We start from the raw sequence: 14,344 nt of genomic DNA on the forward strand, positions 1-14,344 counted from the left end.
TCCCCTCTCCTTATGTACTTCTGTGTCCCTTGTCTTACACATATTTACTATACTTGTCTATATTTCCCCTTTTCACATGTAAAGCGCCATGGAATAAATGGCGCTATATAAATGCATAATAATGATAATAATAATAATAAAATATCAGTCTGATATGTCCAGAAAATGTCCAGATTCTGATGCTCTGTAAATTGTAATCCTCTCCATAAGCAGCATTCTACAGGAACTATACTCCTGCTATTGTTCAATGGCTTGCCTCTGATAAATCTAAGGGTCCCGTGTCACTTAGCGACGCACCAGCGATCCCGACAACGATAAGACCTGGTAAGGATCACTGGTGCGTCACTAAATGGTCGCTAGTAAGCTGCCGAACAGGCAGATCTCTTCAGTGACGCAGCAACGATCCAGCGATCCTCAGCGGTCGTTGGTACCTTGTCACACAGCAGCTTTTCTGATGATTCCCACCTGCGTCCCTGAGTTTTGCGTCGCCAATGAGGTCGCTCGTCGGGTAAAACACAGCGATGCATGCTGGCCAGCTGGACACCAAAGATGAAAAAATGGCCCAAGACATTTGAGCACGATCAGCAATTTCTAGTGGGGAGGGGGGCGGTCGCCGCTGCGTGTCACATGTAGCGAGATTGCAGGCAAGATCGCTCTTGCGTCACAAAATCGGTAACGCGATGTTGCTAGCCATCTCGCTATGTAAGGTTGGGGCTTAAAGCTTGCTTTTGTTATCCTTGTACACAGCTTGACAGACAGGAGAGCAGGAGCAGAGAGACAACCTTCTCCCCTCACACATACACACACTCTTTTCCAGTATTCCTGCTGCTAAGAACTGGACTTGAGAAGAGGCAGAGGACAACAAATTAGATAGAGGGGGAATATCTGGTGGTTAGGATAGCCTTAATACATTGGTCAGTGGCTGCAAAATACCTTAATTTGGTCATACAGATGATATAGAGTGAATGCTTTGTCACCTAGCATGGTGCAGCTGGGGGTTATGAGGTTATATCTTGCTTTTCCTGACATTTGTCTTGTCTTTCCAGGTTTGGTCTCCAAACATTGAACTACAGACTTTTCTATGATGGAAAGCACTTTGTGGGAGAGAAGAGATTTGAGTCAATACATGACTTGGTAACTGATGGCCTTATTACCTTGTATATAGAGAATAAAGCTGCAGAATATATTGCAAAAATGACAACCAACCCCATTTATGAACATGTTGGATACACATCTTTACTGAAAGAAAAGGTTACAAGAAGCCTAAGCCGAACGAAGAATGAATCAAAGCGGGCTCACGTGTCCAATGGAGGAAATAGCTCTGTAGAGAAGGTGAGTGGTGACCATGATAAATTTATTTTCAGTAGCCGTTAATGACTGACATCCAGGACTGGGACTGTATATGTTCCTCTTTTCCAATAATTGAGCAAGTGGTAGTTATAAGAGAAGTGGATAGGTCCATGAAATTTGTATGTATCACTGTGTAGCCCCTGTTTGATAGTAAGCGGTATCTGACATCAGAAACAAATTGCAAATTGCATATATTGTTAAAAGGCCTCTTGAGCCTAATGAGGCTGTTGTACTTAGTTTGACTGTCTATGTCACAATGGCTGCATGATCTTTTTTTTAAATTATACCTGCCTGATCCCCCTTATATTCTGTTAGAGGCCTCTCACATAGCCAAATCAGATCTCCTGATTTGCACTAAAGAGCGTCAAACTCCCTGAAACACACATCTGTAAATTGAGTGTCTAGTTTGGCTTCTTATCCCAAGTCATATTGCAAGGTTCTATAAAGGGTCAATATTAACTTTTAGGATTGCTGAGTACACCTCATCTTAAGTGCCCTTCTTAATATCAGGATTATGCAGCCATTCTGAGATTTGTGTTAAAAATAAATACACCAGCCTAATCAGGTGTAAGAGAGCCATTTAGTAGTGTATGCACAACTTGGTACAAATCGCCCTTTCCCTCACAGCATCCCAATGGATTTTAATTTGGGCTTTGACTTCGTAACTGAGGTAGCCTTCATTGATATTTTTCAAGTCTTGCTTTGATGGATTTACAATTTTGTTATGGTAATTCATAATTGGTTCTGCGCGTGGTAGGGAGCCTCATGTCTGATGCTGAAAAGGAAAGGCTAAGTTCCCACACAGCATAAAAATCTTCTACGCTGTGCATTTAAAGATGTTGTGGAACTGTGCGGTTTTTTTTTGTGTGCATTTTTTCCCCTATACTCTTCTATGGGGAGCCTGAAAAAATACATGGAAAAAACGTAGTTGCGTTTTTAAGTGCCGATTCTTAGTGTTTCTGCATTTAAGAGTGCAGTTGCAAATCTACACCAAAAATGCATAAAAAAGCAGCAAAAATTCAATAATTGCTATTGCATGTTTTGGTGCAAACACCTGCAGAAAAATCCAACAGAAAAAAAGTTTTTCCACTTGGGACATAGCCTGAAACCATACCATTTCCTCCACTATGCTCTACTTTTGGTATCTTCCTCTTGGTAATATGCACATTGATGCCAATTTTAGGGTTTTCTTAAGGGGGTTTTACACTAAGCGATATCGCTAGCAATATCGCTAAAACGTCACTGGTTTTGTGACGTTATAGCGATATTGCTAGCGATATCGCTATGTGTGATACTTACCAGCGACCGGCTCCCCCGCTGTCCATCGCTGATCGCGCGAGAATGTCCGGCTCCATTTCTCGTCGGGCGCTTCCTACTGAGACTTCCTGCTGTGAGACGAGCGACGCGTGGACGCGGGCGGGAGGATGCCAGGATCGCTGTCTGTGAATGGTAAGTATCGTGCGCTGCGTCGCTGCTGAATCGCTGTGAGGTCTTTCTGTATGAAAGCTCACTAGCAATCATTTAGCGATGCACCAGCGATCCTGACCGGGTCGGATCGCTGGTCGGATTGCTGGTGCATCGCTAAATGTAAAAGGGCCTTTAGACTTCCTTTACCAGTTTTGCCTTCTCTCAGGCTGAACCTCGTGCTGCATCCTGATGTGGGCACATTGGCAGCTTTTGAAAACCATTTCACTTAGCAAACTATCTTTTTCGTGGAGCAAAGGCATCTAGAATGTATGGTGTAAAGGCCTCAGATTCTAGGCCATAAACATTAAAGAGGACATGTCACTTTCTCAAGCAAACCAATTTAAATAACCTTGTAAGATCTGTGAGTTCCCCTGATTCTGCTGTTTGTTTCAGTTTTGTGCTGAGTTAAGGCCCCTTTACATTTAGCGATGCCCCAGCGATCCGACCAGAGATCCGACCCAGTCAGGATCGCTGGTGCATCGCTAGTGAGCTGTCACACAGGCAGATCTCACCAGCGATGCAGCAGCGACGCAGCGCACGATACTCACCTTTCACACACAGCGATCCTGACGTCCTCCTGCCCGCCTCCACGAGTCGCTCGTCGGCGCCAGCAGGAAGCTGACGACGAGAAATGGAGCCGGACATTCTCGCGCGATCAGCGATGGACAGCGGGGGAGCCAGTCGGAGGTAAGTATCACACATAGTGATATCACTAGCGATAGCGCTATAACGTCACAAAATCGGTGACGTTATAGCGATATCGCTAGCGATATCGCTATGTGTAAAACCCCCTTTACTCCAGTGTAGAGATATTCTAATTTGTTGCTCTTGGAGCAAAATATGTGAAATCTCTGCTTGCGGACCAACTGGACGTTTCTAAAGAGTCTTCTCTGGAGTGTGCACTTTCACCCCTCCCTTCCAGACACTGCCAATCACAGCTGAGACTTCCAGATCAGCTGACGAGCTGTGATTGGCACTGTCTGGAAAGGAGGAATGAAAACACACACCCCAGAGATAACTCAAACATCCAGTTGAGCTACAATTCAAAATTTCACATACTGCGCTCAAAAAAACAACAAATATGTTGCAATGCAGTGGAATGACACAGTGCAAAAAAATGCTCGGCAAATTTTTAAAAGACATTTGCGGTAACTTTTTTATGCAAGTGAAAGGTCCACTTTAAGATGCCACACATTTAATAATAATAATAATAATAATCTTTATATAGCGCCAACATATTCCGCAGCGCTTTACAGTTTAACAGTTTCGAAACACAAGTCATAAGTAACAACATTAACAATACAATAATTAAAGCAAAATAAGACGATGTAAGACGAAATAAGACGACCCTGCTTACAATCTACCATGAGGTGAGGGAGATACAAAGTACAGGGGTGTATTTACAATTGTGTATTTACAATGAAGGTCCAGCCATCTTGAGGGAGTAAAGGATGGATGGAGATAGTGAATGGGCTATACACGCACACTCACACATAGAATGACTTTGATTAGTGAACGTGATAGCCGCTCTGAACAAATGTGTTTTGAGGGAGCTCCTAAAACTATGCAAATTGTGGTTAGTCCTAATTTCTTGGGGTAGAGCATTCCAGAGGATAGGAGCGGCACGAGAGAAGTCTTGAAGTCGGGAGTGGGAAGTACGGATTAGTGCAGAAGTTAGTCGAAAATCGTTTGCAGAGCGCAGCGATCGGCTAGGCCGATAGGCAGAAATGAGGGAGGAGATGTAGGGGGGTGCCGCACTGTGGAGAGCTTTGTGGGTGAGAACAAGTACTTTGAATTGGATCCTATAATGAATGGGCAGCCAGTGTAATGACTGACGAAGAGCGGGCACGTCCGAGTACCGATTAGTCAGATGGACGACCCTGGCTGCTGCATTAAGTATGGACTGGAGAGGGGGATAGTCGAGTGACGGGGAGGCCAATTAATAGAGCGTTGCAGCAATCCAGGCGGGAGTGGATCAGTGCTACAGTGAGTGTTTTTGTTGTTTCCAAGGTGAGAAAAGGGCGAATTCTAGAGATGTTCTTTAGGTGTAAGCGGCAAGAGCGGGCAAGAGATTGTATATGGGATGTGAAGGAGAGATTGGTGTCAAACATAACACCCAGACAGCGCGCCTGCTGCTGGGGAGTTATTGTGGTACCACCCACGGAGAGGGAAATGTCAGATTTATAGAGGTTAGTAGGCGGCGGGAGCAGACGAAGTTCAGTTTTGGAAAGGTTGAGTTTCAGATGGAGAGTGGACATGATATTGGACTCTGTGGACAGACAGTCACTGGCGTTCTGTAGTACAGCGGGAGGTAAGGTCGGGGAATGACGTATATAGTTGTGTGTCATCAGCATAAAGATGGTACTGAAAGCCAAATCTGCTGATGGTCTGTCCAATTGGGGCTGTGTAGAGAGAGCACATTTCAACAGCACAAACCAAATAGAAATGTCTAAGTTGATTTCAAATAAAAAAAACCAAAACCAAAGAAAAAACAGCGTAACTGCATCATGCTCATAGTCCACTTTTTTTTTCCTCCAAAATCTTGAGCATTTCACATGGTTTTTTTTTTACAAAATTCTCTGGATAGGGGATAAATGTATATTGGGAAAACTAAAAGCCTTAAAGGGGTTATCTCACTCATAATATTTATCACAGAATAGGTGACTAAATATATGATCACAATCACAAGAATGGGGACGCCTGGTGCCCACTGCTCCATACACTTCCATGGGTCTACAGAAGCGGTATCGTACATGTGTGACTCCCCCTATAGACAGTGAATAAAGCGGTGATCATGCATGCACAATGACGCGGGACCCCCATTTTGTAATTAAGTGGATGGATGATAAATGTTGGGACAGCTCTTTTAAGCTAAATAATTCTCGATCTTCATGCTATAGTTCCGATCATCTGTGACCTTTGCAAACCCATCCAAAATGAATACTGAAAATATTTCTGATGCATATTAATGAGCTGTAGTCTGGAAGAGCAGGCAGGGCTGATTGTGTTGTTATTCTGAGCTTAAAGCATCAATTTTCTAACATTCAACTCAAGGAAATAGCAGTTCATGAATTTCACTGGCAATTTGAGTTCCTACTTCTCTGACCTTCATTGGCACACAGATTAGCAGGCACTTCAGTCATTTCCGAAGTTCCTATTCCTCTGGGCAGGTTAACGTCAGTTTAACATTTAGGCAGTAATGAGAAAACTCACTAGAGAAATACAGTCAGGAAGGATAAAGATTTCCGTGTGAACTATCAAATCCTGTATTCGGAGCATGACTTTAATCTGGGCCTTTTTGCGCAATATCTAGTGATTTCATCTGATACTTCACCGCTGTCCGGCCCCTCTGTCTGTTATAGCCAACGCCACTGTGCTCCCACTGTCATCCCCGCCCATTGACAATTCCAGAATGTGTAATGTTAACTGCTTATATTATTATTTTTTTTTTTAAAGGGGTCCCGTGATTAAATATTAAATGTGTTAGTTTAGGCAGAAGAAAAAAGTTTTTCCATTGCCACTATTTTATAAAAAAATTCTGCTCTGCCTCAATATTCCCATTACAAGCTTAGTATGCTTCCCCCTGGTTTCTTATGATTCCTTCTAAGAACCACTTTTTGTATCCAGTGGTAGTGAGAAAAAAACACACATTATTAATAAAACCCTACTGCAAAAAAGGCTTTAGGGACTTTTTTCACTTAAATGCATGTATTTTTGATTCATAATCATTTTTGCATATGCATTTCATTAAAATTTTGCATTTTTGTTGGGTCCAATTTGAGTGCTAAGAACCTTCATTTTATGAGTATATTCTATATGGTAGTAATCTAGATTAAATGTTATATAGTCATTGTTAGCTTACATCATAGGATATGCAGAGCGCTGCTGCATGGTTTTGTTTAGATTAAAGGGGTTGTCTTGTTTTACATTGCATTAGTCCATACACTTGCAGACTTAAAATAACAAACCTACAGTGGCTGTTACTCACCCTTCTCGGGTCCAGTGATGCCTCACTTTCCTGCTCCGGTCTTTGTTGATTGGATACAATGGTGATGTTATGTCAACAGCTCACGTTACCGCTGCAGCCAATCAATGGGCTCATCAGCTTGTGTGTAGTCTGACATTGACAATGTGGTCATATCCACCCCCCCATCCGTTCCCTATCAAATATATGTATTGTGGTTAGGACACATTTAATAAAGCCGGCGGTTGCACTTAGTGTTTAAAGAATTATTCTAATCTTTCTCCAGGGGAGCGCTTCTCCCCAGCCTACCAACTTCTTGATTTCTGGGTGTTCCTGCTTGAGTGACAATTTAGGTCAGTCGCATTGTTGGACTGAACTATACGCTCCTGATGATGCTATATGCTTACAAACTCATAGAGAGTCTGGAAGCACCGCTCATGTTTAGCCACCACTGGTCTGTCCCTTTGGCAAGGAAGCCGTGCACGAAAAAACATAAAATTGTCCAGATCAGTAAAATTGAGGCAAATTTTAATAAAAAGTTGGAAATTTACTTGTTTTCATATTTAACCATACCCATTAATGAAGATGGGAATAAACCTTCAACCCTTGTGGGCATCTCGTTGCTGGAAATGCCTCTGTCATGACTGCCACATTTAGTAATATTAAATGTATTTTAGATTATGTAACGTTCTCCGGTCAATATGACAAGAGCTGGAGGAACGTTCTGACCTCTTGTGGTCACTGTGATATAGACAGTTTTGGCATACATGGTATATTTGATTTGATATTTATTTTCATGTATTAAATAGATTGATTTTGTATGAATGCTAAAAGTAATCCCAGCATTTCTTCTTGTTTTTTAACGGTAATTCTTTTTTTTTTACTAAATTTTGGTTCATAACAAAAAAAAAAAAGAATGCTGCAGCAATCAAATTTGTTGCAATTTAATAATTTTCACCTCCGTACACTAGTGATACATCTTTTCCAGGAACATTTTAACATTATCTCCGTTTACCATTACTGTCAGGAAATTTCAGTTCTATGATTTCGGCATCGGGGCTTGGGTTGAGTAATTTATTTCCACAATTTGGCCAATGCTTCACACTATTACCTTTGGCGCTCAAACTCTGGTATGATTGGGAGATTACAGTAAAAGCAACATGATCTTTATGTTTTCTTATGGAAAGAAAAGTAACAAGGTAATTGTATTTTTTGCAATGATCATAAAGTCACGTGCTACTATTTTTTTCCTAAATCATGGTAGTCCTAGAGCTTCAGCTTTGCGCTGTTTTTATTTAAAATAAATATGTATATATAAACACACACACATATATATATATATATATATATATATATATATTACACTAGATATGCTACTCTAGTGTCTGTTTATTTGTCTGCAGCACTGGCATGACCGGCAGCGCTGCAGACAAATGAGAGACTAGGGCGTCAGTGGGGAGTCGGTGCTGTACCCGCAGGTGAGTAATACTCATTTTAGCTTTGCTGTACAGTAAGTACTGTAGCTTATAGCCCATAGTTTCCTGAAAGGACTACACCTTTAATTATTCCAGTTACTTTATGTTTTGTTGTTTCTTTGATGAATTGTAGATAGAAGGGTAGATGTTGTTAGATAGGTCTTGTTTTCTTAAACAACATTACTTTTGGGCATAGGCTGAGTCTGGCATTAAGCTTGGTACTAATTTTCTATATAATCGTCTAATTCTTTCTGTCTGTCTGTCTGTAACGGAAATCCCACGTCGCCAATTGGCCGCGACCAATCAGCGACAGGCACAGTCCGGCCGCGAATTGGCACAGCATTCAAACGACGCACGCCACCGCTACCGTCGGGAGATTTGCGGCGCTAGCCGCTGATCTCCCGACTGTTGCTGTGGGTCATCTCCTGCCGCACGGAGGTCAGCGGCGACGCAGCCGGGAGATGACCGGCGCAGCGCTCAATGTGCAGATAGTACCCAGAGTCCAGAGGAGAGGAGACTCTCCTCCAGGGCCTGGGTACCATAAACCTGTAAAAAATAGAATTAAAATAAAAAATAGTGATATACTCATCTTCCGACGGCTCCTGGAATCTTTCCCTCCTCTCACCACGTGCTCGGCATCTTCCGGTCCCAGTAATGCTTTGCACAAAAGACCGCTGATGACATCGCACTCTCGCGAGAGTGACGTCATCTCCGGTCCTTCGTACTAAGCATTTCTGGGACCAGAAGATGCCGGGAGCATGGAGAGGAGATCAGGGGCCGACGGAAGGTGAGAATAACCTTTTTTCAAAATTTTTTTTATTATTTTTTACATTCTATCTTTTACTATTGATGCTGCATAGGCAGCATCAATAGTAAAAAGTTGATCACAATTGTCAAACACTATGCTTGACAAGTGTGACCAACCTGTCAATCACATTCCAAGCGATGCTTCAAATCGCTTGGAATGCGCTTGAATTCCGCACGTGAAAATCGCGCGAAAAATGCATGTTTTCCATGGGAAAACGCATGCAAATTCACATGCGTTTTTCCCACGGCGGGACTTGCAGAAATGCTGCGGAAATTTCCGCAGCATTTTTGAAACGTGGGTACTTAGCCTCAGTGTGACAAGCAGCAGCGACCAGGCCCCCGCTGTGAGATCGTCGATCGTGGTGGATCATCCTGGACCATCTTTTGAACGTCGGTCTCCCGCTGGCCATATTCTAGAATACCCGATGCGTTAGAATCGGGCCACCATCTAGTAAGAAATAATCAGACAAGTCTGGCTACTACTGAGTCCTAGTTGCAGGTTAGAGAGCCATATCTGCAGGTTAATGTGTTTTTCTGGTGACAGGTTCTCTTTAAGTTGGGCTTTTGGTGCCTATAGCTTAATGCACCAGACTCCGTGTGTAATGAATATGTAAGTTATGACCTGAGCTATGTAATATGAGATATATCCAGTTATACATGGTGGGAGCTTCTTTTCAGAATTGGTAGTGAAGCGTCGCCTTCTGAACACAGGCCAGCCATTACTAAGGTGCTTCAGTGTTCTTGTAGCATTTTAGTGAGTGAAAAAAGGGAGGTGTAATATGTTTTCTGTAAGCTTTGTAGAAGCGAGTAATCGCGAAATGGCCGTTGTCCGGCACCTCCTTCCCCTAGCATTCCTCTAACGTCCTGCATGTCCACATATCTATTGATGGAATTTATGTGAAATAAAGACGCACAGATTTTCATCCATATCGGTGAGTGCTGCTTATTTCTCCTTTTTTCGCTTCACATTACCATTAGAAACACACTACGCCATCATGGATTAAAATCCTGCAGGGCATTCAGGGTCCCCCTACTCATGCCAGCACATGTCCAGACCCTTTTGAAGTTCTCCAGTGACTATCTGGATGATCCAGAGGAGGCAAATTAGAAGGTCATATGGTAACATGAGGCCAAAATGAAACTTTTTGGTATCAACTCCACTCGCCGTGTTTGGAGGAAGAAGCATGTGTATAACCCCAAGAACACTGTCCCAACCATGCAGCATGGTGGAGGAAACGTTATACTTTGGGGCTGCTTTTCCTGCAAAAGGGACAGAACGACTGCACTGTACTGAAGGATTATGGATGGGGTCATGTATCATGCAATTGTGGCCAATAACCTGCTTCCCTCAATAAGAGTATTGAAGATGGGTTGTGGCTGAGTCTTCCAGCACAACAATGACCAAAACACACAGCCAGGGCAACTAAGGAATAGCTCCGTAAGAAGCATTTCAAGGTCATGGAGTCTCCACACCTGAACCCAATAGAAAATCTTTGTAGGCAGCGGAAACTCTATGTTGCCCAGAGACAGACCCAAAACCTGAAAGATCTGGAGAATATGTGTATGTAGGGGTTGGCCAAAATCCCTGCTGCAGTGTGTGCAAACTTGGTCAAGAACTACAGGAAACGTCTAACCTCTGTAATTACAAGCAAAGATTTCTGTACCAAATATTATATTCTGTTTTTCTATTGTATCAAATACTTATTTTCCCACTGTATATACCTGTTATCATAAATTATCATAAATTCTTCCTGCACAAGGATGTGAGATTCCTTCAATTCCCACTGTCCTGTGAGTCAAATTACAGGCTGTTGTCCACCTCTCTATTACCAATAATAGTAATTTAGCTAATTTTGAGTCATACTGTGCCTATTTTTTTGCTTGGTGTACCCATCTATTGCTTACTGTAAGTTACAGAAGTAGGGTTGTGTTCTCTTCATTGGAGGCTTGTTCGCACTCCCATTTGCGATAAACAATTATTTTAGGGAAAACAATGGATAATGTGATAGAAAGCTGAACTTTAGAACTCGGTGGGGTCCATCTTATCCCTTGGTATCCTTTGTGTGATCCATCAGACTGGTTGTTATGTTCCTATGACGGAGCATAACAAAGAAGATCAATAGCACAGATATGAACAAAGCCTTGAACAGAGACTTACGGTATTTATGAGTAAACTACTGTAGCTGGAGAGCCCGGTGTTGCCTGGGCATAGTAACCAACTGTGGTTAGTTATAACAAATTATAATGATTATATTGCACATAAAAACATTTCACATCATATATTCAACACTACAGATTTGCAACACAAATTAGCTAAATGATTACCCAAGTATTGGTAGTATTTTATTTTCAACTCATTCAAGAGCCTTTTGATAAACAACATTTTTGGTATTTATGAGTAAATTTGACTATATACAATACTATCTGACTATATACTAATAGCTGTAGGCTCAGTGCTCTCTCATCGGAAGTTTCACCACCTCTGAGTACGTTAGTATGCATCTCTTTTAACTTAGGAAGAGGCGATCACGTGGCTCTGGTGGAGGTTCTTTCCCAGAAGGACAAAAAATATGGCAAACCTTACTTGTACAGTTTGAGGTAGTCAGGCTACCCCTAGTCACATATTGGTCTTATTTTTTTTTACCTTGGACAATGCAAAAACAACCTTTAATGTGGTTCTTATGTTGAATGTCCACCGTTACAACATAGTACGTGAGGCCACACAGTTTGTATTGAATATTTTCTTTATAAAACTTTAGGCCTTGTGCACACGTTTCATTTTTGCCTCGCGGATATGTTAACAAAACCTGAAGCAAAACCTGATGCCAGTAAAGTGAATGAGAAACCTAAAGGGTCATGCACACTTTGCTTATTTGTGACCTGAAGATTTTGGGCAGAAAATAATCTGTGAGTTTTTTTGCCAGCTTTTTTTTTCATCATTGAATTCACTCAAATCGGTCAAAAGCTCAGGGCAAAAATGAAAAAAAATAAAAAAATGTGGAAAAATTTCTGCACCCATTTACTCAAAGTTTGCATGTAGCCTTACAGGAGATAGATCTCAGTTTGTTACAATGATCTCTAAATCCCCTGTATAGACTTACTAACAGTTATGACAACATTTGGGATATTTAATTCTTCCCCCCTGGAATGACTGGGAACATCCACAACATTCTCAGGACTGCACCCCAAAAACAAGCACTTTTAGGTGTGGTCTGAATAGGCCCAGACACTTTGGAACTTAACATATCGGACTGTTCTGGCAATATTGCATAGGACAGCTATCACTTTACAGAAACCATAAGAAATGGGTTTCAATAGGCTACAAAGACAGTGTGAAGAAGTAAAATTTGTTTATATGTTGTACACCTGGTAGTGGTACTCAACTTTTTCTAGACTGACAGCTTCTGTGTGCAGTGTCGGACTGGGGTGCCAAAGGCCCACCAGTAACATTGATTTTGGGGGGGCCCACTTTGACCTGCATACAATTATTACACTACCCTCATTCACAAATTTACCTATATCACTATATAATAATAAACTGGGTAGTTTGGTTAATGACTGATGAGATTATGTTTTTTTTCTGTACAGAGGAATAAAGTGAATTATGCCAATTACTGCCCATACAGTGAGGTTGGGGGCCCACCGGGGAATTCCCCTGTAACCCTATGTGCCAGTCCGAGCCTGTCTGTGTGAATGCTTCTTATATCCTACTTTTCTTATTAGTCTGGCCACTTAATGCACCTTTTCTTCTCTTTTTGAGTTGCCTGCTAGGAGCAATGTACTAATACCAAGGAAAAAAAATATACAGTATATATCTGTTTAAGGATTAGTGTTTGAATGTAATAAATTCACTTACCTGCAATATTCCAGGAGCATCGGGGGGCACCTGCTCTGACATTATATGAGACGGGCCACAAGCCTTCTGGTGTTATATAGCGAATACTGCAAAGAATTGTGGGAGTTTTCATGTGTCTTAAAGGGAACCTGTCACCCCCTCCAGGCGTTTTTAAGTAAAAGAGCCACCTTGTGCAGCACTAATGCTGCATTCTGTCAAGGCGGCTCTTTTATTTAGGGTACCTTCCACCTCAGAAATAATCTTTTTTTAAAATTGGTCAGACATACCTGATATTTGACGGGGGGCAGGTCTTTCCCCATCTAACCGAGATGACTCACATCCATCACTCATGTCTTCCTGCATTGTTTGCTCCGCCTCTTCATATTTCTTTTCAAATCCTGGTGTCTGCGCTGTAGTATGTATTCTGGGGCATGCGCAGTGACCGCTGCCCGTCCTCTCTCATGACTTCCTGGCCTTCCTATCGCGCCTGCGTGGACGCGCGGCCAGAGATCCCGCCCCGCTGTCGCTTATGATTTAATCACACTGCGGGGCTGGGAATCTTGGGCATGAGAGCCGCAGATAACTACTGCGCATGCCCAAGATTCCCAGCCCCGCAGTGTGAATAAGTCATAAGCGACTGCAGGGCGGGATCTCTGATTTACTTAAAATCGCCTGGAGTGGGTGACAGGTTCCCTTTAAAGGTCGCAATTAACAGCAGTCAGTGGTAGAGAGTTGTGAAGTCTTGTTTTGTAATCATGGTAAATGGATATGTAACAGCCTGATGTAAAAGGCTTATGTTTAGCAAAATGTGGATATTTTACTTAATGTTATTTTCTTTGTTGAGGAAAAGGACTGCTTAAAGTGAACTTCTGCGTCAATCAAAAACTTTATTTTTGAAAATCTCATGCTTCACAGACAGTTTTCCTTTTAGTTAATAGTGATGAGTGTTATCTGAGCATGCTCAGGTGTTAACTGAGTGGCTTCGACGTGCTGGAAAAATAAGTTTGAGTCCCACGCACCTGCATGCCTCGCAGCTATTCGACAGCAGCAACACATGCAGGTATTGCCTGTTTGTTAGGAAATCACTGCATGTGTTGTAGCTGTCGAACCCATTCCTGTTATATGATGGACCATTAGGTCTTGTAGCAAGAAAACAATATCTGGAGAAAGCGCAGGAGCAGAGTCTGCTGTACACTGTGGATGCGATACACAGCTGGCATCGGCCTCCAATTGAATTCTACAGTAAATAGTGTAAAGCAAATTGCCAGAATTGGGGGGGGTTTAGTCTGTGCACCTCTTCCCAAAAAATGCAAGAAAAAGTATCCAAAAGATTTGTGTGTGCCATAGAATTGTATGAACAAAAACTTTACCGCACTACACGAAAAAACAAGATGTTCTACAGCCCCCACCAAATCCTCATAGAATAGTATAATGGTCCCTTCCTGC

At 42.2% G+C, this 14,344-nt stretch overlaps 1 protein-coding gene across 4 annotated transcripts in view; it reads left to right on the forward strand.

Moving 5' to 3' along the window:
- CHN2 (chimerin 2) overlaps nucleotides 1–14,344 on the forward strand; it is a 438,164-nt gene that overhangs the window by 243,121 nt on the left and 180,699 nt on the right. For all 4 annotated transcript variants that reach the window (XM_073550704.1, XM_073550703.1, XM_073550706.1 and 1 more), the window contains exon 6: nucleotides 1,047–1,332. In XM_073550704.1, coding sequence (XP_073406805.1) covers nucleotides 1,047–1,332 — 286 coding nt within the window. The remainder of the gene's footprint in view (nucleotides 1–1,046; nucleotides 1,333–14,344) is intronic.

This window comes from Dendrobates tinctorius, unplaced genomic scaffold, assembly GCF_039654945.1.
Source record: "Dendrobates tinctorius isolate UK_male_01 unplaced genomic scaffold, ASM3965494v1 ptg000167l, whole genome shotgun sequence".
NCBI lineage: Eukaryota > Metazoa > Chordata > Amphibia > Anura > Dendrobatidae > Dendrobates > Dendrobates tinctorius.